This window comes from Phycodurus eques, chromosome 15 (genome assembly GCF_024500275.1).
Source record: "Phycodurus eques isolate BA_2022a chromosome 15, UOR_Pequ_1.1, whole genome shotgun sequence".
NCBI lineage: Eukaryota > Metazoa > Chordata > Actinopteri > Syngnathiformes > Syngnathidae > Phycodurus > Phycodurus eques.
The window spans coordinates 3,272,878-3,298,162 of record NC_084539.1 but is presented as its reverse complement, the minus strand read 5'-3'; the positions used below and the strand labels follow the sequence as shown (position 1 = coordinate 3,298,162).

The window sequence follows — 25,285 nt, the reverse complement described above, 5'->3', positions numbered from 1 at the left end:
AAGATACAAGGATATCCTGGACGAAAACCTTCTCCAGAGTGCTCAGGAGCTCAGACTGGGCCGAAGGTTCACTTTCCAACAAGACAATGACCCTAAGCACACAGCTAAAATAACGAAGGAGTGGCTTCATAACAACTCTGTGACTGTTCTTGAATTGCCCTGCCAAATCCCTGACTTAAACCCAATTGAGCATCTCTGGAGAGACCTGAAAATGGCTGTCCATCAACATTCACCATCCAACCTGACAGAACTGGAGAGGATCTGCAAGGAGGAATGGCAGAGGATCCCCAAATCCAAGTGTGTAAAACTTGTTGCATCATTCACAAAAAGACTCATGGCTGTATTAGCTCAAAATGGTGCTTCTACTCAATACTGAGTAAAGGGTCTGCATACTTATGGCTGTGTGATATTTCAGTTTTTCTTTTTTAATAAATCTGCAAAAATTTAAACAATGATTATTTTTTCTGTCAATATGGGTGCATTGTGTACATTAATGAGGAAGATAAATGATTTTAGCAAATGGCTGCAGTATAACACAGAGTGAAAAATTTAAGGGGGGGGTCTGAAAACTTTCCGTACCTACTGTATATCCATCCATCCATCCATTTTCTGACGCTTATCCGAGGTCGGGTTGTGGGGGCAGTAGCTTTAGTAGAGAAGCCTAGACTTCCCTCTCCCCAGCCACTACATCCAGCTCTTCTAGGGGGATCCAGAGGCGTTCCCAAGCCAGCCAGGAGACATAGTCTCTCCAGCGTGTCCTGGGCCGTCCCCGTTGTCTCCTCACGGTGGGACATGGACGGAACTCCTCACCAGGGAGGCGTTCAGGAGGCATCCTAATCAGATGCCACCAAGCCACCTCATCTGGCTCCTCTCAATGCGGAGGACCAGCGGCTCTACTTTGAGGCCCTCCCGAATGACCGAGCTTCTCACCCTATCTTTAAGTCGACATGCAAACACCAAAGCCATGAAAAAGGTGACAAAATAATCCCACGGGCGCGCGCAGAGAATTTTTTTTTATTTTACCATAAATTAAGCAATCTGGAAGACTCTGAAGAGTACAATAAGGCAAAAAAGAAAAAAAATTCTTTATGCATAAAAACTTATTTACACCGCTCAAGTACATGATGTAAACATTTCAGATTAAAATTAAATTTGCCACATTTCTTTGCTTTTTTGTTTTGGCCTCCAACTTCAGCCAGGCCCATCTCCACCTGCACCTGTTGCCTGCTTCAAGCTTTGCCACATGAATTGCATCCTCCTCTTTAAGCACTCTCATTCTGGAAAACAATTTACTAAAATCAGTCTGTTTCACTTCATTTTTCACTATTAGGAAATTCAAAGGCTAATTACAAATGCATCATCCAGGAAAATATTAAGTACAATATTTTTCCATTTTTATTGGCCATTTCTGAAATTGAAGTTAGTTCTGTGTTGTGCCTTAATCCATAACATCGCTCCGTCGCTTAACACATTTAACATTAACATCCATGAACTAATTAGATAATTGTAGGCGCTTTTCCTAATTAATACAAAATGTACTAGCGCATCAGCTCTTGTCGCCGATGTGGTTTGCGGTTCCGCTGGGACCACAACCAGAGCCACGACCCGCCGCACCTCAATGCAAAAATACACCAGTGCAACAAATACGACACTGGTTCATCTGATGAGCAAAAGTTTTGCTTAAACATAAGAATAGCAATAGAGGATGTCCGCTCCAGAGTTGGGTGGAGTACACAAATATTGTACTCAACTAAGAGTACTGTTACTTGAAAATAATGTGACTTCTTAAGAGTGAAAAGTACACAGTGAAATAATTACTCAAGTACTGAGTAAATAGTGAGTAACTTCAGATTTTTTTAACCACAGCATTGAACATCAATAACAAAAAAAATAAAATGCGAATGTGCAAAATCTGATGTGGCTATGTGTGTGTGTGTGTGTGTGTGTGTGTGTGTGTGCGCGCGCACCGTCAAAACTGCAACGTCTGCAATTTACTTACTGTTTTTGAAAGTTATAAGTGAACTGAAATATCCACGTTTGGGCAGACAGTGCCAGAAAAATACCACACTACATGAAAGCTGTTGTTTTTGTTTGTCTAAATGTAAAAACGAGTAGCGCGCCATTGCCTTCATGGTAACGACAACCTTCCCAAAATGGTGGCCACGTAGGCACGACAATCAGCTGGGCTGGCTTATTTAGTGTTAGAGGTCAAATGACAAAGATGTTACGGGGTCAATTAAAATTCACATTTGCATTGTTTATATGTTATGTAATACATGCACGTAACTTCCAGCAAGTTTTCAACCATAGTTTAACTAAAACTTAGGTTTTAATTACGCATATTGATCCTCCCCGAACATACCCGAAGCTCAGGACACCGGAGAGTGGTTACTCTATCCACCGCAAGGGCTACCAGACGTGACGTTGTAATTGCCAAACACAGTGCGCTACATACTATACGAAATGGCGAGCAACATGTTGGAATATGTGGAGGAGGAGGATTTCGACGTACAGGAGCACCCAACTGAAATTGGCATCGTTTGTTTGAGCCGATCAGACAGTGACGATGACAAGCAGCCAAGTAGCAGCTGCACATCAGAAAAAGAGAGTGGTCACTGGCTCGATGTGACGGTATGTATAATAAAAATAAATAAATAAATTAATTAATTAAAAAAAAAGCAGGTATTTTTATACATTCATGACTTGAAATAATTGGGGTGCCAATATTTTTTAGCACGACTCCACGTATTATATATTCATATATGTTTTAGTGACACGGCACAAGCTTTTATATGGTATGCAGTATTCCTATATATTGTGTGCCCCTCGCTCGAGTTGCGTTATAACACGCCGCACGTCTGTTTGCTTGTGATGTAGGGAAATGTACAGACGTCAGTACTGAAAACTACGGCGTGGGCCTTTTTTTCCTTCTCCCCATTGCATAGTAACCATAATAGAATCGTAGGTATATACAAGGAAATCCTCACCTCTTGTCTGTGCCGCTGCAGTGGCGGCTGCGAGATTTAGTTCTCTTGCTGGCAGTTGAGGTCCCGATGGCCGTAGGAAAAATAGTTGGCACTGCAGCTGGCTTCAGCCTCTACCCCTGTATCCAATGCGTTCTGCTAAGTCTTTCTCAAAACACGACAGTTCGAAGTGATCAGCACAGAGTTTGGAATGCTTGCTAGGCACCCATAGCAGACCACATTTCTTCCCCTATCGATTGACTTTCCCTATCCACTGGTCACGTATTCCTTTTTCACTTGCAAAGCAAAAAAAAAAAAAAAATAAATAAAAAAACTCCTGCCGTTGCCTGAACCATTTTTACAACCAAATTCCACACAATAAACCATCGTGACATCGTTAAATCACACGACAACAAATATACAAGGACAGGAACAACAGCCTGGAACTATCGCACACAGTGAATGGACATTATGTTTGGCTTGTGTGACGTCACAGCGCCGAAAAGAGACAAAGCCCGGAAGGCGCAGGATGTAAAAAGCAGAAGGCGCATTCTGTATCATATTTATCGATTTAACTGCTGTATATCTTCTATATAATCACTTTGAAATAGCAGTGGTGGTTTGTAAAGGGGTTCTGGAGTTATCAAGAAAAATTTTAAAATCTTTGTCCTCTGACCTTTAATACCTATGCCCGGGAAGCCCAATAGAAGACGTGAGGTCATGTGACTTTCTTGTGTTGTTTGATTGGTGAACTAGACAAACGTCACTAGCCCTTAAACTGGATTGGTGCAAACAGCGCCCGATGTGGAAGTCGAAGTCTCGCACACGAAATAGTTGATAAATAAGCAATAATTGATAAATAAAAGTAGAGAGCGACATTTAGATCATTGTAATGGAGTAAAAGTACCGGAAGCGGCGAAAGTGTTTTTTCTGGTCTCATCAACTCCTGTGACTGATCGAAAGCAGGTCCCGAGCGCACACAGGTGGAACCTCAGGCCAATGCGCTCGCATATAAGTCCGCCGCGGAGTAATATTCACAATTACATGTGTGTAGATGGTGGATGTGTGGAATGGATCTACCTGCCAGCGTTCAAGGAGTACGAAACAGCCTATGACGACAGCTACGGCAATCCCCCACCCAGGAAAAACTCATTGGATCTATACGATTCACATAAACGGCCTATTTTGAGATCAAAACGGCGAATTTCGCCGGGAGGCGACTGATTTGCACGTATATTTAAGGGAGAGCCGGGACACCCTGCGGATGAAACTCATTTTGGACGCTTGTATCCATGATCTTGTTCTTTCGGTCATGACCTACAGCTTGTGATCTTAGGTGAGGGTAGGAACGAGCTTCGCCTTAAGTCCTTCTTCACCACAACGGACTGATACAAGGACCGCATCACTGCAGATGTTGCACTGATCCACCTGATCTCTTCCCCGACCTGAAGAGGGTACTCCACCCTTTTCCGACTGAAGACAATGGTCTCAGATTTGGAGGTGCTGATTTTCATCCCAACTGCTTCACACTCGGCTGCGAACCGCTCCAGTCAGAATTGGAGATCACGGCTTGATGAAGCCAACAGAGCCACATCATCAAACCGGACCCCCTCTACGCCTCGACTGCACCTAGAAATTCTGTCCATAAAAGCTATGAACAAAATCGGTGACAAAGGGTAGGCTTAGCGGACTCCAACCCTCATCGGAAACGAATCCGACTTATTGCCAGCAATCTGGGTTTGGTACCCCATACTCTCTAAGTCCACAAAACACGACGGACCCTTCTCTCCTGCACCCCTGAATAGACCTTACCTGGGGGGCTGAGGAATGTGATCCCCCTGTAGTTGGAACACACCCACTTCTTAAAAAGGTGACCACCAGCACAGTCTGCCAATCCAGACGCACTGTTCCCGATGTCCACGCAATGTTGCAGAGGCGTGTCCACCAGGACAGCCCCACAACATCCATAGCCTTTAGGAACTCTGGGTGAATCTCATCCACCCCCGGGGCCTTGCCACCGAAGACCTTTTTAACCACCTCGGTAACCTCAACCCCAGAGATAGGAGAGCGCGTCTCAGAGACCCCAGGCTCTGCTTCCTCATGGGAAGGCGTGTCGGTGGAATTGAGGAGGTCTTCAAAGTATTCTGCCCACCAACTCACAACGTCAGCAGCCCCGCATTCCCACTATACACAGTGTTGATGGTGCACTGCTTCACCCTTCTGAGACACCAGTTCCTCTCAGCCATCCGGAAGTCATTCTCCATGGCCTCACCGAACTCCTCCCCTGCCCGAATTTTAGCCTCAGCGACCACCAAAGCTGCATTCCGCTTGGCCAGCTGGGACCCATCAGCTGCCTCAGGAGTCCCACAGGCCAAAAAGGCCCGATAGCACTCCTTCTTCAGCTTGACTGAATCCCTCACCTCTGGTGTCCACCAACAGGTTTAGCGGTTGCCACCACGACAGGTACCGACCACCTTACGGCCACAGCTCCAGTCGGCCGCCTCAGCAATGGAGCTACGGAACATGCTCCACTCTGACTCAATGTCCCCCGCCTCCCCCGGGACGTGGTTGAATTTCTGCCGGAGGTGGGAGTTGAAACTCCTTGACAGGGGATTCTGCCAAACATTACCAACAGACCCTCACAATACATTTGGGCCTGCCAGGTCGGACCGGCATTTCCCCCCACCTTCGGAGCAAACACACCAGCAGGTGGTGATCAGTTGACAGCTTCGGCCCTCTCTTCACCCTTGTGTCCAAGACATGCGGCTGCAAGTCCAATGACACGACCACAAAGTCAATCATCGAACTACGGCCTTGGGTGTCCTGGTGCCAACTGTACGTATGGACACCCTTTGTCTTGAACATGGTGTTTGTAATGGACAATCTGTAATGAGCACAGAAGTCTAATAACAGAACACCGCTTGGGTTCTGATCGGGAGGGAGTGGGGGTGGAGGGGGGTGGTGGCGTTCCTCCCAATCACGCTCTTCCAGGTCTCACTGTCATTGCCCATTTGAGCATTGAAGTCCCCCAGCAGAACGATGGAGTCCCCAGCAGGAGCGCTCTCCAGCACCCCCTCCAGGGACTCCAGAAAGGGTGGGTACTCTGGACTGCTGTTTGGTGCATAAGCAACAGTCAAGACCCATTCCCCCATCTGAAGGCGAAGGGCGCCTACTCTCTCGTCCACCGGGGTGAACCCTGATGTAGAGGCGCTGAGTCGGGGGGTCAATAAGTATACCCATACCTGCTCGGTGTCACTCATCGTGGTCAACTCCAGAGTGGAAGAGAGTCCAACCCTTCTCAAGAGGACTGGTTCCAGAGCCCGAGCTGTGTGGAGGCGAGCCTGACTATATCTAGTCGGAACTTCTCAACCTCACACACCAGCTCAGGCTCCTTCCCTGCCAGAGAGGTGACGTTCCACGTTCTTAGAGCCAGCTTCTGTAGCGGCTCTAGGAATGGCTTGCCAAGGTCCCTGCTTTCGGCCACCGCCCAGCTCACACTGCACCCGACCCCTAGGCACGGTGTACAAATAGATATAAATAAATTAAAATAGTCATGGGTAAAAATATTAGTCTACCCTTGTTTTTTCTGTTTATTGTTAATTTTTCATGCCTTGGTGCAAGTAAAATATATGGAAGACAAGGAAAAAAATCTCATAAGAGTTTAAGAGCTTCTTGATAATAACCCAAATAATATTTAATAATACAAGTGTCACATTTGGAAAGGCTAAATGTGGAGGAATTAACAGAAGTCCAAAAATCTAAATACAAAGTAACAAAGGAACACGAGGGGACAAAGAACACACCACTACAACACGGAACCAGGAAAACACGTGAGACAAGACTCCAATCGACATCGACATATGACATTCGACAATGACCCAACAACACTGAAAGAAACCAGGGAACTAAATACAAACAAATTGACGAGACAACGAGGAACACCTTGAAATGACACGAGTGGCTGAGGGAGCTGATTGGTTGACACAAGGTAGAGGGTTGAGGAGAACAGCTGGACACAATAACCAAATGAGCACACAAGACATGAACAACATGGGACACAGGAAAACATGAAACAAAACTAAACAATCTAAACTAAAACATAGACCCTGACAGAACCCGCCCCTCCTTAAGGAGCAGATCCCAGACGTTCCCCAAAAGGCACAAAAACAAAAACTGTAGAAAAAAGGGTGGGGGGCCCAGAGGGTCCTGGACAGCAACCAGATGTGCGGTGCTTGGATGAGCCATTCAGGAGGTCGGCCAGGACGCCAAGCACAAGGGTTTCTAATGGGTTGTTCGGGCGGACAGCCATGATGCTGGACCCAACGGCAATGCAGGGATCAGGCAAGAGGGTTTCGTGGCGGCAGCTCAACGAGGAGCGCCGGAGCAAGGACGAGTGGCAGCCGCTGGACGAGCGGCGCCGGAGCAGGGTCGGGCGGCGGCCGATGGACAAGCGCCACCGGGGCAAGGTCGGGTGACGGTCGCTGGACAAGCGCCACCGGGGCAAGGACGGGTGGGAGCCACTGGATGAGGGCCCCCGGATCCAGGTTGGGTGGCGGCCGCAGCTGCCGGGGAGCAGGAACAGGGCCATGCTGCAGCTGCCGGGGAGCAGGAACGGGGGCCTGCTGCAGCTGCCAGGGAGCAGGAACGGGGGCCTGCTGCAGCTGCCGTGGAGCAGAAACGGGAGCCTGCTGCAGCTGCCGAGGAGCAGGAACGGGGGCCTGCTGCAGCTGCCAAGGAGCAGGAATGGGGGCCTGTTGTAGCTGCCGAGGAGCAGGCACGGGGTCTGCATTCGCCTTCTGCCGCCATAGAGGTTTGGGAACACAGGAAACAAGAGGGGCAGAGTGCACAGGAACTCGGGAAGGTAAACTACGAAAGACGGGTGGTACGAAACAAGGTGATGAAATAGGCACAGAATGAGGTGACTCATTGAGGTTTGGATGGAAGTGATTTGGTCAAAGGCCAGGAACGAGGTGTGGAAACGGGAGCAGAATGACGTGACAACAAACCTTGACTTTTACTTGGGCGCCTTCGTTGCCCACCACACAGAAGTCCCGTGTAGATGGCCAAATGGGTGCCCAAGTAAAGGTCAGAGGGAAATGACTTGGGCTAGGACTCACAGGGTTCAGAAAAGGGAAAACATGACAAAAACTGACTAGGACCAGAAAAACTAGGGAAAGAACTGGAAAAAGATAATTGAGTCAGAATCTGAAAGATGGTTAACTAAATCTGGGCCATCTTCGCAAACGGAAACATTTGAATTAAAAAAACGTGGAGGTAAAATGGTAGAACAGTGTGAATAACAAGGACTTTTGAAGTCACAGATGAAAAGGACAGAACAAGAAAGAACAAAAGGGCTTACTGGAAAAGGATAGGTTTGGTCGGCAGGCTGAGGACGCTGGGAGGAAGACAGGCGGGGTGCACGGCAATGCAGAGTGCTTCCCTTTTGTGGTTGGTTCATTCTGTCAGGGTCGGGTTTTCATGGTGGTGTTGGAGGCAAGGCAAAAAGTGGAGGACCCAAGTGCAGGGAAGCAGGGAGGCAAGACAGGATCGCAGGAGTCTCAAAAAAGGTATTTTTCAGTTTGTTGTTCCAGAACAAAAGGCAAACAAGGATCAAGGAGGTAAATGCTAAATTAAAAAAGTCCAAAAATCTAAATACATCGTAACAAAGGAACACAAGGGGACAAAGAGCTCACCACTACGAGACGGGACCAGGAAAACATTACATGAGACAAGATTACAATCGAAATTGACAAATGACATTAGACAATGAACCAACAAGCATTGAAATAAACCAGGGAAGCAAATACAAATCAACGAGACAACAAGGAGCACCTGGATAAGACACGAGTGGCTGGAGGGAGCTAATTGGTTGACCAGGACAGGTGGACACAATAACTAAATAAGCACACATGACATGAAGAACGAAACAAAAGAAAACATGAAACTAAACTAAAACATAGACCATGATACTAAGCTTATGTATTCTTGAGGTAATATACTGTACCTTTAGTTGTACCATGCAGGCATTAAAATGAATAAGAAATTGAAGAAACCAGGGAAGCCTAATCTTTTTTTTCTATGATTGTAATATCATACATATACAGTGCTACATATAGATATATAAATTGATACACATACATACACACACATATTTGATATATAATGTATATGATAATGAGGGCATTGATCTCATTAATTTTTAGAAAATGACTTTAAGCTGTGGCGGCACGGTGGCCGACTGGTTAGCGTCAGCCTCACAGTTCTGAGGACCCGGTTTCAATCCCCGGCCCCGCCTGTGTGGAGTTTGCATGTTCTCCCCGTGCCTGCGTGGGTTTTCAAGGGCACTCCGGTTTCCTCCCACATCCCAAAAAATTGCATTAATTGGAGACTCTAAATTCCCCGTAGGCATGACTGTGAGTGCGAATGGTTGTTTGTTTCTATGTGCCCTGCGATTGGCTGGCAACCAGTTCAGGGTGTACCCCGCCTCCTGCTCAATGACAGCTGGGATAGGCTCCAGCACGCCCGCGACCCTAGTGAGGAGAAGCGGCTCAGAAAATGGATGGATGGGCTAGTTACTTTATTATATTATTATTCAAGATAATCAAGATGATATTTTGAATTAATGAAAATGAAAATTAAATTAAGTTGTTTTGTCAGATTTACTTATGTTTTAGATTTTTGCCGTGGTAACGTTCCAGTACCAGGATGATTTTAGCTCTTTTGAATATCTTTGTTTTTTGTTAAAGGTGCCCCAAAGGATATTGTATATTAATAATTTATAGACCTCCAAGACACAATTGAAAATTTATGGAAGATTTTTAAGAACTGCTGTCAGTTATTTGTACTGACTACAACTCCAGGGTATTTTGTCATTAACGGGAGACTTTAACATTCATGTTGACAATAACATGGGGGGGGGTCAAAACAACTCCCAACTTTACTGGACACATTTGACCTGTCCCAACATATTAAGAGTCCAACCCACACTCCAGGTCACATCTTAGACCTGGTCATCTCGAAGGATGTTGAAATTCTATCAGTTGAGATTAAGGATATGGCTCTATTCTTTGAATTACAGATTCTCCCAAAAGTTCAGACCTCTGTCGATTAAGAAAGGGTACATACATGAGAATATCGCCACTAGGTTTATGGAGACAATAGCTGTGCCACGAACTGTGAATGCTGAGACAGTTGATGACCTTTTGGATAATTTCACCTGGAAATCTCAAATGTCATCAATGCTGTCACTCCTCTGAAAATTAAGACAATCTTGAGGCAGTCACTGATGGTTTAGTGGTACACTCGCCTGACTTTGGTGCGGGCAGCGTGGGTTCAGTTCCCACTCAGTGATGGTGTGAATGTGAGTGGGGATGGTTGTCCGTGTCTATATGTGCCCTGCGACTGACTGGCGACCAGTTCAGGGTGTAGTCCGCCTTTCGCCCGAAGTCAGCTGGGATAGGCTCCAGCGCCCCGTGACCCTAACCAGGATAAGCGGTGTTGAAAATTGAATGGAACAATCTTGAGGCGATCTAGAACCCCGTGGAGGACCACAATGATGTTAAAGACCTAACTCAAAGTGCAGGAAAGCAGAACGCAAGTGGAGAGAAAATAAACTCCAAATTGACTATGACCTCTACAGACAAAATTTTAACCAAGAGTTAGTCAAGGCTAGGCAGCAACACTCTGCTGAAATCATCAGTCAGAACTTCAACAATACTCACACTGTGTTTTAGACTTTACACGATCAGGATTTTTGGGGCCGATCACCGATGAGCAAGATGAAAAAAAACGATTAATGATCACCGATCTGATCACAAGACGGAACAATGTATCTGTTTACATGACTTGTTCATTTATTGTATATACTTGTGTACTGTATACTTGAGTATCTTCAAACGTATTCTGGAGGACTTTAGACAAAAGTTAAAACATCAATGAACTCTAGGGGACATTCAAGGATTGGCCACTAACATAAGTTTAGGTCAAATCAACAATATAACATCAACATAACAGAAATAATGGGTGCTAACTTACTCTAATTAAATTACTTTATTGCAATTAAATTACTTTAATAAATACTATGAATGACATGCTTACTCTAACTTTCTCACTGTCCTGTCTATATGTACGGGTGTTGTCCAGAGTTTGCGTCCGTTTGTCTTTTCCTTTCCCCCCCCCCCCCCCCACGCTGCGTTGCTTGAAAACAGCATGCTCCTCCTTGTGTACATTCTTCAGGTGTCCGATCAAATTTGTCGTGTTGAAGCATTTAGATGACGTTCCTCACGACATACTTTTGTTGTGCACAGACTTCAAATAACTTATGTGTTGTTTGTCTGAGACACCGCAAAATAGTCCCACACTGACGACATGTTTTTTCACCGACAAGATTGAAAAAAACTTTATTGAGCGACAGATAGTGACAGTACTACACCACGACACGGAACAAGGCTAAAAATAAACTAGCTTTTGGATTCATCCGTGACAGCGACGCGAAGTAAACGCCATTGAGCGGATCAGCGAATTATGACAGGAAAGTCGATTGGCCGATAACGATCAGGCCGATCAGATCAGTGTAAAGGCCACTCTGTTTGCTGTGGTTGACAAGCTCACAACCTAAGCGCCAGAAATCCTAACAGCAGATAAATGCTATGAATTTGCTTGTTATTTAAGTGAAAAAATACAATGCATCAGGTTAAATATCAGCACAAATGAGCAAAATGATAAAATGATACTACATCTGAAGCCACCCAGGAAAAACTCTATTATCATGTCAGAATTTGATACAGTTGACCAAAAAAACTGTAGAGAAAACGGTTCAGTAGCTCAATACCATCTGACTTTTTCAAAGCTATAGCGAAGTCTGTGCGAGCTGATTTGCAGCGAATAATCAATTGCTCACTTCACTCAGGTGAGTTTCCTAAAGCTCTTAAAGTTGCTGACATTAAGCCTCGTCTCAAAAATAGAATGCTGGACGCTTCCATGATAGTAATCTATAGACCCATCTCAAATCTCCCTTTCATAGCTTTGAGAAAGTTATTTTTAATTAACTCAGCAATTTCTTGAATGTAAATTGACTTTTGGACAAATTTCAATCAGGTTTTCGAACTCATCACAGTACGGAATCTACTCTTATCAAACTGCTAAATGATTCAAGGTTGAATACTGACTCTGGAAAGGTGTCAATCGTGGTCTTGCTGGATCTCAGTGCAGTTTTTGAAACATTAGATCATAATACACTGCTGAACAGGTTGGAAACGTGGGTAGAACTAAATGTAACAGTACTTAAATGGCTCAGGTCCTACCTGGAGGAAATTAGTTATTTTGTAACCATTGGACGGGTTTAATCCCATCGAATGGCAATGACCTATGGGGTCCCTCAAGGGTCAGTTCTTGGACTCCTCCTGTTCAACCTGTATATGCCCTTTGGTAAAATTCTTCAGAACTTTAATTGTGACTATCATAGCTATGCAGATGACACAGTTATATCTAGTAGTCTCTCCAGATGACTACAGTTCAATTGAGGTGTTGTGTCACTGTCTAAAACATAAATAACTGGATGAGCCAAAATGTTCTTCAATTAAACCACAACAAAACTGAGATAATTGTTTTGAGCAATAAAGAAAAGAGTTTTGCTGTTAGTAAATACCTGGAGTCACTATCTTTAAAAACCAAAGACCAAGTCTGAAACCTTGGTGTTCTGATAGATTCCGACCTGATTTTCAACAGTCATATCAAATCAATTACTAAAACTGTCTTCTACCATCTGAAGAACATATCCAGAGTGAAGCCAAGCAGACCAGGAGAAGCTCATCCATGCTTTTATCTCAAGTTGACATGACTATTGTAATGATCTTCTGACTGGACTCCCCCAAAAGAGCATTAAAAAGCTGCAGCTCATTCAAAATGCTGCAGCTCGGGTTCTCACCAGAACAAAGAGGTCAGGGCATTTTACTCCAATTCTAAAGTCTCTACACTGCCTCCCAGTCAGCTTTAGAATAAATTTTAAAGTTCTGCGACTGGTCAATAATTTTGGTCCCGAATACATGAAAGAAATAATAAATTTAGTAGGGCTCTGAGATCTACAGACTCAGATCAAATAGTGGAGCACAAGAGTCCAAAGTAAACATGGTGAAGCAGCATTTACCTATTATGCTGCACACAAATGGAATACGTTGCCAACAGGAGTGACATCAGCCCCAAGTGTGAATGTTTTTTCAGTCCAGGTTAAAAACTATTCTTTTTCCTCATGCCTTTTAGAGCATTTCGACTTTTAAATGAACGCTGTTTTCATTGTACTTTTATTTTTCTCTTTGGTTGAAATGTTTATAAGGTGTTTTTTTCTTTTTTTTAAAATGCTTTTAATCATGTAAAGCACACTGAGTTACCTTGTATATGAAATGTGCTCCATAAATAAATTTGCTTTGCTTAAATAGATTAATTTACTTCCAGAAGGCTAACTTGCCAAGCACAGATCGATCCAGTTGGATCGCAGAAATATATATCGATGCATAGAAATAATGAATGAATCGTTACATCACTAGCTCTGGCGATACTGAGCTTTTTGTGTGTGGGTGGGGGGCGGGGGGATTGCCTTTTTGGGGAACACTTTTGTGTTATACCACCTGTCAAAAATCAGGTCCAAATAACGCCTTCAAATTTGAGTAAAACGCTATAACTTAATTATTTCTCAACGTATTGCTAGAGAAATTAACACACAAATCACTTAAAAACAGCATTTTAAGTTCACTTGTATTGTACTATATTTGTCTCATATTTATATTTGTTTGATGATCTTAAACATTAAAGTGGGGAAACTTAGCAGAAATATAAGAATTTGAGAAAGGGGCCAAAACTTTCCCACGGCACTGTAATACATACAGTAATGGGATTAGTCGTTCAGGGTGAGGAGAAACAAGACCATAACAAAATGTAAATAACCAGTTAAAATGCAATTTGTCATTGTCCCTTTCACTGCAATTAACTTTTTTATTTCCCTAATTTAATACATATTTTGTTCACAAAGGTATACTTAAAACATTGTATGTTTTTTGTGTAATATGTCATTTGAACAATATTCCCCAAAGTTATTTTATTAATTATGATTTTACTTTTTTTATTTTGTATTATCATTTATTTTTCAGTCAACTATTATTTGGGGTAGGCTCCAGCGCTCCCGCGACCGTTGTGGGGATAAGCGGCTCAGATAATGGGTGGGTGGATGGATGGATTATTTGGTGGTTGCAGTACATGACGGCGCCGCTCGTTTCGATTCACAGTAATATCACTGTACATTTTGAAATTTCCACTGATCAATTTAAATGACAGAGGAATTACATTTCCGGACTACTTATGAAAGTAGACGTTCAAGTCAGTACAATGGGCAGACAGATGAAAAAATGTTTTAACGCTTTCGACATCTTACCGTGTCTAGCGTAATAACACAGCAAACGCTATCTTGTGATTTAAACTATTACTTTATGACACGATTGTAACGACTCGGTTGCGTTCATGCACTGGGTTTAACGTGACTAACGTGTACGGTTCTACAAAGTCAATTCTATCATCAATATTAATATAACAAAACAGCACACCATCCAATCGTTTCACAGTAAGATATTGAAACAAAATGTTTACTAACCGGACAGTACAGATCCTCATCGCCTCCTTTCTGCCAGTTAATTTACTGAATTCAGTTTTCTGCTGGAAGGTAACCTGCAACTAATCAAGTTGAAATGCGTTTTAAACTAAGCTAGCTTCGTTGCTATCGTTAGCCACAACGACAAATGACTGAAAACGTTACATAATGCAGCTCGTGGCGTAGCGTCTCATACATAGCTCATGTGCAAGTACAGAGAAATACACTCGGCGATGTCGAGATTCTTGTCTTAAAGAACAGCGAACTGTTTCAACTGGCTTCTGTTGCAGACGTTTTCATTGGAATCGCAATTTTCTTCTACACACGAGCAGATTCGTCACTGTACCAACGGAGCTAAATGAGCATCCCGGATTTATGGACGTCGGGAAAAAGGGGGAGAAAAACTATTCGGTGCACCTTTCTTTCTAAATGTATTTTTTTAAAGAAAGAAAAATAAATAAAAAATAAAAAAGACAATTTATACCACTATTGATGGATACAAATGATCTCAATTTACCGTGTGTGCGTGTATATATATGTGTGTATGTATATATAAATTTATGTGTATATATAATAAGATCAGAAATTAAGTTATGTGTAATAATGTGAAATGATACCGGGAAAAATAATTGAACACGCCAACTGGTATTTATTTAAATCTTTGTACAAAAGCCTTGGTTTGCAATGACAGGTTCAAGATGCCTCCTGTGTGGAGAAACTAGTCGCATGCATTGCTCTGGTGTGACTTGGGCCCATTTCTCCACACAAGCAGTCTTCAAATCTTGAAGGTTCCGTTGCCTTCTTTTATGGACCTTGAGTTTCAGTTCTTTCCAGAGATATTCGATTGGATTCAAGTCAGGAGCTGGTAATAACGTTTCACGGGTAAAAATATAATTTAGATTCGTTAGAAACATTTTCTATAAATATTACACAGTTTGACGTCGACAAATAACTAAACTTCATGAAAATCGGTTCAGAAATGAGCAAATTAGGACTCGTTGTCAATGTACATTAATTGCCTTTGATAGGAACGTTGCCTCCGCCAATGTGGCCGCCACGTATGCACGTAGCGTAAACAGGAGCTGGCGTATCCTCTTTTCTCTTCATATCTGTGGGCTGGGGGCAACAATAAAACTAAACGTGCTCATTCCGACGGAACTCAAGAAGAAGAATACGAAGAAGAAGCAGGAGCAGAAAAAGAAGAAGAAGAAGAGGAGGAGGAAGAAGAAGACTTGAGCCTACGGCGACGCAGAGCTAGTGGGGGCAAGGTGTCAGCGCATTTCATGTGTGTGCACGGTCAGAAAACCGAAACAACAAGGATGTCTGTACATTAAGCTGCATCCGTACAATTACAACAAGGGAGCTGGTAATAACTTTTCACGGGTAAAAATATTATTTAGATTCGTTAGAAACATTTTCTATAAATATTACACAGTTTGACGTCGACAAATAACTAAACTTCATGAAAATCGGTTCAGAAATGAGCAAATTATTACTCGTTGTCAATGTACATTAATTGCCTTTGATAGAAACGTTGCCTCCGCCAATGTGGCCGCACGTATGCACGTCGCTTAAGCAGGAGCTGGCGTATCTTCTTTTCTCTTCATATCTGTGGGCTGGGGGCAACAATAAACTAAACGTGCTCATTCCGACGGAACTCAAGAAGAAGAAGAAGAAGACTTGAGCCTACGGCGACGCAGAGCTAGTGGGGGCAAGGTGTCAGCGCATTTCATGTGTGTGCACGGTCAGAAAACCGAAACAACAAGGATGCCTGTACATTAAGCTGCATCCGTACAATTACAACAAGGGAGCTGGTAATAACTTTTCACGGGTAAAAATATTATTTGGATTCGTTAGAAACATTTTCTATAAATATTACACAGTTTGACGTCGACAAATAACTAAACTTCATGAAAATCGGTTCAGAAATGAGCAAATTATGACTCGTTGTCAATGTACATTAATTGCCTTTGATAGGAACGTTGCCTCCGCCAATGTGGCCGCCACGTATGCACGTAGCGTAAACAGGAGCTGGCGTATCCTCTTTTCTCTTCATATCTGTGGGCTGGGGGCAACAATAAACTAAACGTGCTCATTCCGACGGAACTCGAAGAAGAAGAAGAAGAAAAGAAGAAGAAGAAGAAGAAAACTTGAGCCTACTGCGACGCAGAGCTAGTGGGGGCAAGGTGTCAGCGCATTTCATGTGTGCACTGTCAGAAAACCGAAACAAGGATGCCTGCACATTAAGCTGCATCCGTACAATTACAACAAGGGAGCTGGTAATAACCTTTCACGGGTAAAAATATTATTTAGATTCGTTAGAAACATTTTCTATAAATATTACACAGTTTGACGTCGACAAATAACTAAACTTCATGAAAATCGGTTCAGAAATGAGCAAATTATGACTCGTTGTCAATGTACATTAATTGCCTTTGATAGGAACGTTGCCTCCGCCAATGTGGCCGCCACGTATGCACGTCGCGTAAACAGGAGCTGGCGTATCCTCTTTTCTCTTCATATCTGTGGGCAACAATAAACTAAACGTGCTCATTCCGACGGAACTCGAAGAAGAAGAAAAGAAGACGAAGAAGAAGAAGACTTGAGCCTACGGCGACGCAGAGCTAGTGGGGGCAAGGTGTCAGCGCATTTCATGTGTGCACGGTCAGAAAACCGAAACAACAAGGATGCCTGTACATTAAGCTGCATCCGTACAATTACAACAAGGGAGCTGGTAATAACTTTTCACGGGTAAAATATAATTTAGATTCGTTAGAAACATTTTCTATAAATATTACACAGTTTGACGTCGACAAATAACTAAACTTCATGAAAATCGGTTCAGAAATGAGCATATTATGACTCGTTGTCAATGTACATTAATTGCCTTTGATAGGAACGTTGCCTCCGGCAATGTGGCCGCACGTATGCACGTCGCTTAAGCAGGAGCTGGCGTATCCTCTTTTCTCTTCATATCTGTGGGCTGGGGGCAACAATAAAACTAAACGTGCTCATTCCGACGGAACTCAAGAAGAAGAATAAGAAGAAGCAGCAGGAGCAGAAAAAGAAGAAGAAGAAGAGGAGGAGGAAGAAGAAGACTTGAGCCTACGGCGACGCAAAGCTAGTGGGGGCAAGGTGTCAGCGCATTTCATGTGTGTGCACGGTCAGAAAACCGAAACAAGGATGCCTGCACATTAAGCTGCATCCGTACAATTACAACAGGGGAGCTGGTAATAACCTTTCACGGGTAAAAATATAATTTAGATTCGTTAGAAACATTTTCTATAAATATTACACAGTTTGACGTCGACAAATAACTAAACTTCATGAAAATCGGTTCAGAAATGAGCAAATTAGGACTCGTTGTCATGTACATTAATTGCCTTTGATAGGAACGTTGCCTCCGCCAATGTGGCCGCCACGTATGCACGTAGCGTAAACAGGAGCTGGCGTATCCTCTTTTCTCTTCATATCTGTGGGCTGGGGGCAACAATAAACTAAACGTGCTCATTCCGACGGAACTCAAGAAGAAGAAGAAGAAGAAGCAGCAGGAGCAGAAAAAGAAGAAGAAGAAGAGGAGGAGGAAGAAGAAGACTTGAGCCTACGGCGACGCAAAGCTAGTGGGGGCAAGGTGTCAGCGCATTTCATGTGTGTGCACGGTCAGAAAACCGAAACAAGGATGCCTGCACATTAAGCTGCATCCGTACAATTACAACAGGGGAGCTGGTAATAACCTTTCACGGGTAAAAATATAATTTAGATTCGTTAGAAACATTTTCTATAAATATTACACAGTTTGACGTCGACAAATAACTAAACTTCATGAAAATCGGTTCAGAAATGAGCAAATTAGGACTCGTTGTCATGTACATTAATTGCCTTTGATAGGAACGTTGCCTCCGCCAATGTGGCCGCCACGTATGCACGTAGCGTAAACAGGAGCTGCGTATCCTCTTTTCTCTTCATATCTGTGGGCTGGGGGCAACAATAAACTAAACGTGCTCATTCCGACGGAACTCAAGAAGAAGAAGAAGAAGAAGAAGAAGAAGAAGACTTGAGCCTACGGCGACGCAGAGCTAGTGGGGGCAAGGTGTCAGCGCATTTCATGTGTGTGCACGGTCAGAAACCCGAAACAACAAGGATTCCTGTACATTAAGCTGCATCCGTACAATTACAACAAGGGAGCTGGTAATAACCTTTCACGGGTAAAAATATTATTTAGATTCGTTAGAAACATTTTCTATAAATATTACACAGTTTGACGTCAACAAATAACTAAACTTCATGAAAATCGGTTCAGAAATGAGCATATTATGACTCGTTGTCAATGTACATTAATTGCCTTTGATAGGAACGTTGCCTCCGGCAATGTGGCCGCACGTATGCACGTCGCTTAAGCAGGAGCTGGCGTATCCTCTTTTCTCTTCATATCTGTGGGCTGGGGGCAACAATAAAACTAAACGTGCTCATTCCGACGGAACTCAAGAAGAAGAATAAGAAGAAGCAGCAGGAGCAGAAAAAGAAGAAGAAGAAGAGGAGGAGGAAGAAGAAGACTTGCGCCTACGGCGACGCAAAGCTAGTGGGGGCAAGGTGTCAGCGCATTTCATGTGTGTGCACGGTCAGAAAACCGAAACAAGGATGCCTGCACATTAAGCTGTATCCGTACAATTACAACAAGGGAGCTGGTAATAACCTTTCACGGGTAAAAATATAATTTAGATTCGTTAGAAACATTTTCTATAAATATTACACAGTTTGACGTCGACAAATAACTAAACTTCATGAAAATCGGTTCAGAAATGAGCAAATTAGGACTCGTTGTCATGTACATTAATTGCCTTTGATAGGAACGTTGCCTCCGCCAATGTGGCCGCCACGTATGCACGTAGCGTAAACAGGAGCTGGCGTATCCTCTTTTCTCTTCATATCTGTGGGCTGGGGGCAACAATAAACTAAACGTGCTCATTCCGACGGAACTCAAGAAGAAGAAGAAGAAGAAGAAGAAGAAGAAGACTTGAGCCTACGGCGACGCAGAGCTAGTGGGGGCAAGGTGTCAGCGCATTTCATGTGTGTGCACGGTCAGAAACCCGAAACAACAAGGATTCCTGTACATTAAGCTGCATCCGTACAATTACAACAAGGGAGCTGGTAATAACCTTTCACGGGTAAAAATATTATTTAGATTCGTTAGAAACATTTTCTATAAATATTACACAGTTTGACGTCAACAAATAACTAAACTTCATGAAAATCGGTTCAGAAATGAGCATATTATGACTCGTTGTCAATGTACATTAATTGCCTTTGATAGGAACGTTGCCTCCGGCAATGTGGCCGCACGTATGCACGTCGCTTAAGCAGGAGCTGGCGTATCCTCTTTTCTCTTCATATCTGTGGGCTGGGGGCAACAATAAAACTAAACGTGCTCATTCCGACGGAACTCAAGAAGAAGAATAAGAAGAAGCAGCAGGAGCAGAAAAAGAAGAAGAAGAAGAGGAGGAGGAAGAAGAAGACTTGCGCCTACGGCGACGCAAAGCTAGTGGGGGCAAGGTGTCAGCGCATTTCATGTGTGTGCACGGTCAGAAAACCGAAACAAGGATGCCTGCACATTAAGCTGTATCCGTACAATTACAACAAGGGAGCTGGTAATAACCTTTCACGGGTAAAAATATAATTTAGATTCGTTAGAAACATTTTCTATAAATATTACACAGTTTGACGTCGACAAATAACTAAACTTCATGAAAATCGGTTCAGAAATGAGCAAATTAGGACTCGTTGTCATGTACATTAATTGCCTTTGATAGGAACGTTGCCTCCGCCAATGTGGCCGCCACGTATGCACGTAGCGTAAACAGGAGCTGGCGTATCCTCTTTTCTCTTCATATCTGTGGGCTGGGGGCAACAATAAACTAAACGTGCTCATTCCGACGGAACTCAAGAAGAAGAAGAAGAAGAAGAAGAAGAAGAAGAAGAAGACTTGAGCCTACGGCGACGCAGAGCTAGTGGGGGCAAGGTGTCAGCGCATTTCATGTGTGTGCACGGTCAGAAACCCGAAACAACAAGGATTCCTGTACATTAAGCTGCATCCGTACAATTACAACAAGGGAGCTGGTAATAACCTTTCACGGGTAAAAATATTATTTAGATTCGTTAGAAACATTTTCTATAAATATTACACAGTTTGACGTCAACAAATAACTAAACTTCATGAAAATCGGTTCAGAAATGAGCATATTATGACTCGTTGTCAATGTACATTAATTGCCTTTGATAGGAACGTTGCCTCCGGCAATGTGGCCGCACGTATGCACGTCGCTTAAGCAGGAGCTGGCGTATCCTCTTTTCTCTTCATATCTGTGGGCTGGGGGCAACAATAAAACTAAACGTGCTCATTCCGACGGAACTCAAGAAGAAGAATAAGAAGAAGCAGCAGGAGCAGAAAAAGAAGAAGAAGAAGAGGAGGAGGAAGAAGAAGACTTGCGCCTACGGCGACGCAAAGCTAGTGGGGGCAAGGTGTCAGCGCATTTCATGTGTGTGCACGGTCAGAAAACCGAAACAAGGATGCCTGCACATTAAGCTGTATCCGTACAATTACAACAAGGGAGCTGGTAATAACCTTTCACGGGTAAAAATATAATTTAGATTCGTTAGAAACATTTTCTATAAATATTACACAGTTTGACGTCGACAAATAACTAAACTTCATGAAAATCGGTTCAGAAATGAGCAAATTAGGACTCGTTGTCATGTACATTAATTGCCTTTGATAGGAACGTTGCCTCCGCCAATGTGGCCGCCACGTATGCACGTAGCGTAAACAGGAGCTGGCGTATCCTCTTTTCTCTTCATATCTGTGGGCTGGGGGCAACAATAAACTAAACGTGCTCATTCCGACGGAACTCAAGAAGAAGAAGAAGAAGAAGAAGAAGACTTGAGCCTACGGCGACGCAGAGCTAGTGGGGGCAAGGTGTCAGCGCATTTCATGTGTGTGCACGGTCAGAAAACCGAAACAAGGATGCCTGCACATTAAGCTGCATCCGTACAATTACGACAAGGGAGCTGGTAATAACCTTTCACGGGTAAAAATATAATTTAGATTCGTTAGAAACATTTTCTATAAATATTACACAGTTTGACGTCGACAAATAACTAAACTTCATGAAAATCGGTTCAGAAATGAGCAAATTAGGACTCGTTGTCATGTACATTAATTCCCTTTGATAGAAACGTTGCCTCCGCCAATGTGGCCGCCACGTATGCACGTCGCTTAAGCAGGAGCTGGCGTATCCTCTTTTCTCTTCATATCTGTGGGCTGGGGGCAACAATAAAACTAAACGTGCTCATTCTGACGGAACTCAAGAAGAAGAAGCAGCAGGAGCAGAAGAGGAAGAAGAAGAAGAAGAAGCAGCAGGAGCAGAAGCAGAAGAAGAAGAAGAGGCTTATTTTAAAATACACAGAAAAATAAATAACTACAATACAGCGATGCAGTTGGCGCTAAGTAAAACATTTGGTCAGAAGCCAGTTAAATTTCAGTTAGAACAAGATGGGGATTTTTTCATGGTTGGTTCAGAGGTATGTGCCGATGTTATCATAATACTCGCTGGTTCCCATTCTTTAGACACTGTTGAAGCGTTGTATATTCATTCGTGGACGATTTATGTGGTTTTCATTTTGTAATTTCGTGCTACAGAAAAATGGGTGTTCGACTGATTATGTGTACATACAAGTCAAGTGTCTGTTCAAAAAGATGAGAAATGGGTCATGCATTTCGATTTATGTCAATTGGATACGAGGAATTTTCAGTTCATGACTGCCTTAAGTCTGGAACCCAAGTCTGGGAGTTTCCTCCCTGCAAACAATTTTCCAGGCAGCCTACCTTAGCAACTTGCTTGTGGTTCTTGCCCCTTTTAGTTTTGTCTTCAGTAACAGAAACACATCCTTTTGGGTTGAGCTCAGACAACTGACACCCTGCAGGTTGGGAACTGAGTTCTACCTCAAGTGGAGGAGTTGAAATGTCATGGGGTCTTGTGCAAATAACCTTTCTTGTTTGTTTTCAGGTAGGAAACTATCTGCGAATGTTTAGAGGCTCTTTATACAAAAGATATCCATCTTTATGGAGGAGGCTTGCTTCAGTGGAGGAGAGAAAGAAAATTGTAGCATCATCACATGGTGAGTGTCGCATCATTACCGCTTACACAGTTGTTCTAATGAAGAAGTTTGAATGTCTATCAACGTCTTTAGCAGTTTCCTAGTATTCAGTTTTCTACAAAATGTAAAAGACTGCTTCGACATGAAATAACATTGAGAATTTTGAATAAGAAAAGTGCAACAATTGAAGAGGATTCGGTAATTTCCTGATCAGCTTTCTGAAGTAAAATCAACTACGTGCTTCTTAGTCTGATCTAAAGTGATTCTTTCTCCCCCTCTTGAACTAAACCTTTGCTCAAGTTCTTGTATTTGTATTTGTTCTTGTTCTGCTTCTTTAAGAATTAATGGGCACCTTGAGCTTGTTGAATCAAAAGCTAACTAACCTGCCATTTTTGTTCAAGGTCGATTGCAGAATTGTGTGTGATATGACAATGACATTAATTTATTTTTCAACCAAAACATGAGTATAAATAATATAAACACCAGTGATAACAAAGTTGCTTCTCACTTTGTGGAAATATGATTTAAATACAGCTTGTTCTCAGTCTCAATAGCTTGCTTGAATTTGGTCAAGTCTTATATTACAAACCGAAGCTAAAATAAATGTTTTTGGGTCAGTCACATATAAGGTTTTTTAAATTTTGAAGTACACAAAATAAGAACATCTATTGGAACTGTTCAAACATTAAGAATTTTATGTGTACATGAATAAATATTAAATTCTTATGAGTTTTAGTTTTTTTTTTTTCATACTGGTGAATTGGCTGTGGCTTTAAAAAATGTTTTTGGGTGACTGTGTGGCCATTGATTTATCTCAGAATGAATACATTTTATCAGCTTGTAAAATTGCTTTTTTTCCCCTTTCCTTTTTAACAAGTCCTCATTAATTTGAACTGTTTAGAATTAAAATGCTTGTTTTTGTTTGACTTCTTTGCAACAATGATCTCAAATTTTACTCTCAATGTCACTGTCACCTTCCTACGTGTATTTGTTTGACTTTTTCCTTTAAATCTCATAAAAAATGATAAAAATGGTTTTAAAAAATGAAATTAACCAAAACATATCAGATCAAATATCAAATATATTTGATTTTATTTGAATTAGATGTTGTTATCGTCACGATTGGATGGAGACTGGACTGGATCAAGAGCAGGGGGGGGCTGAGAGGTTGTGATGAACAGTTTATTGAAAGGGAAATGGGGATGGTCCTTGGGATGCGCTGGCAGGTTGTTGAGGCAGAGAATACGTGGCAGGCAGTGATGAGGACGGGTGGCTGGCTTGACGGCAGAGATCCACTTGACGAGGGACACGGAGGATACACTGAGGACAAGAAAGAACACGACGGTCAGAACGACGCCAAGGAATCGAGTAGGCTTACTTAGAGACTGAGGGGCTGTGGTACCGCTGTGGAAGGCAATACTCTGGGGAGAGTTTTCAGGATCTGGTCAGGCTTTTATGCAGGTGGTAATCAGGGCTGATTGGTGACAGGTGCGCGGCCGAGGAAGGTGCTGGAAAGAGAGAGAGGGGAGAGGAGAGAGGGCGAGATGGTGCAAAGCGGCACCCAGGCTCCAACCTTAGTACTGCAGTATGGCTCATGACAGTACCCTCCTCTCAACGGACACCTCCCGGCGTCCTGCCAGGCTTCCTCGGGTGAGCCGCATAAAAGTCAGATAGCAGGTAATCGTCAAGGATAAGCTTCCGGGAAATCCAGGAACGCTCCTCCGGACCATACCCCTCCCAGTCCACCAGGTACTGGTAACCCCTCCCACGGGCCTCACGTCGAGGATTCACGACAGCGTGAAGGCCGGATGGTTGTCGATAACAGGGGGGGCCAATACATAAAACAAAAACAAAAAAAAACTTGTTTCCTCTTAAATAAAATGTAAATCAAACACATGGCTCTCCACTAACTTTTCCATTGGCAGCACCATGCATGATTTGATCACGATCATTTTTTTTTTTTTTTACTTTTCATAAATGCTTTAAAGGCTTTACACGATCAGGATTTTTGGGGCCGATCAGCGAGTTTAAAAACTGATCATCGATCCGATCACAAGATGGAGGATAGTGTCTATTTAAATGACTTGTTCATTTACTGTATATACTTGTGTACTTAATTGCTCAAAAAATTATATTTACAATAATGTATCTTTGTTCCTCTGTTTATGCCAGTGAGGCATAGTGACAGAGAACAAATGAATGGTATTCTATTAGATGGCAGGAAGTAAATACAGTAATTAATGTATCCACTTTTGGTGACATTTTTGTTTGTTGGTGTGCCGTGAGATTTTTCAATTGTAAAATATGTTCCTTGGCTCCATAAAGGTTGGAAATCACTGCTCGAGTCAGATCGTTTATTCTAATCAGTCAGGTCAAACCAACATTACATGACAGAAATAATGGGTGCTAACGTACTGTAATTAAATTACTTTATTTTTACTATTATTCTGGAATTCAGGAAATATAAATAATTGTAGTAATCCAAATTGACCTAACTCAGGAAACGGTTAGTCTGATTTAATGTCAGACAGTTAAA

The 25,285-nt window shown here is 42.8% G+C and overlaps 2 protein-coding genes across 23 annotated transcripts in view; one reads left to right on the top strand and one right to left on the bottom strand.

Annotated features, from left to right (window-relative positions):
• The window catches only part of fbxw2 (F-box and WD repeat domain containing 2), a 97,228-nt gene extending 82,260 nt beyond the window's left edge, over positions 1-14,968 (bottom strand). For 9 of the 20 annotated variants that reach the window (XR_009769962.1, XR_009769963.1, XM_061699482.1 and 6 more), the window contains exons 1-2: positions 14,602-14,968; positions 580-3,128 (exon numbers count right to left, since the gene is read on the bottom strand). The gene's annotated coding sequence lies outside the window, so the exon portion shown is untranslated. Of the gene's footprint in view, positions 1-579; positions 3,272-6,205; positions 8,968-14,601 lie in introns of those variants that run through there. The other 11 variants (XM_061699468.1, XM_061699472.1, XM_061699481.1 and 8 more) reach the window with 9 other exon arrangements.
• A 6,902-nt stretch (positions 14,969-21,870) lies between these two features.
• LOC133414016 (SWI/SNF-related matrix-associated actin-dependent regulator of chromatin subfamily B member 1-like) overlaps positions 21,871-25,285 on the top strand; it is a 32,086-nt gene continuing 28,671 nt past the window's right edge. Inside the window, exons 1-2 of one of the 3 annotated variants that reach the window (XR_009769947.1) lie at positions 21,871-22,173; positions 22,659-22,770. Coding sequence is in view for 2 of the 3 variants with exons in the window: in XM_061699049.1 (XP_061555033.1) it covers positions 22,084-22,173; positions 22,659-22,770 (202 nt within the window). In the remaining variant the exon portion in view is untranslated. The remainder of the gene's footprint in view (positions 22,174-22,658; positions 22,771-25,285) is intronic. The other 2 variants (XM_061699049.1, XM_061699048.1) reach the window with 2 other exon arrangements.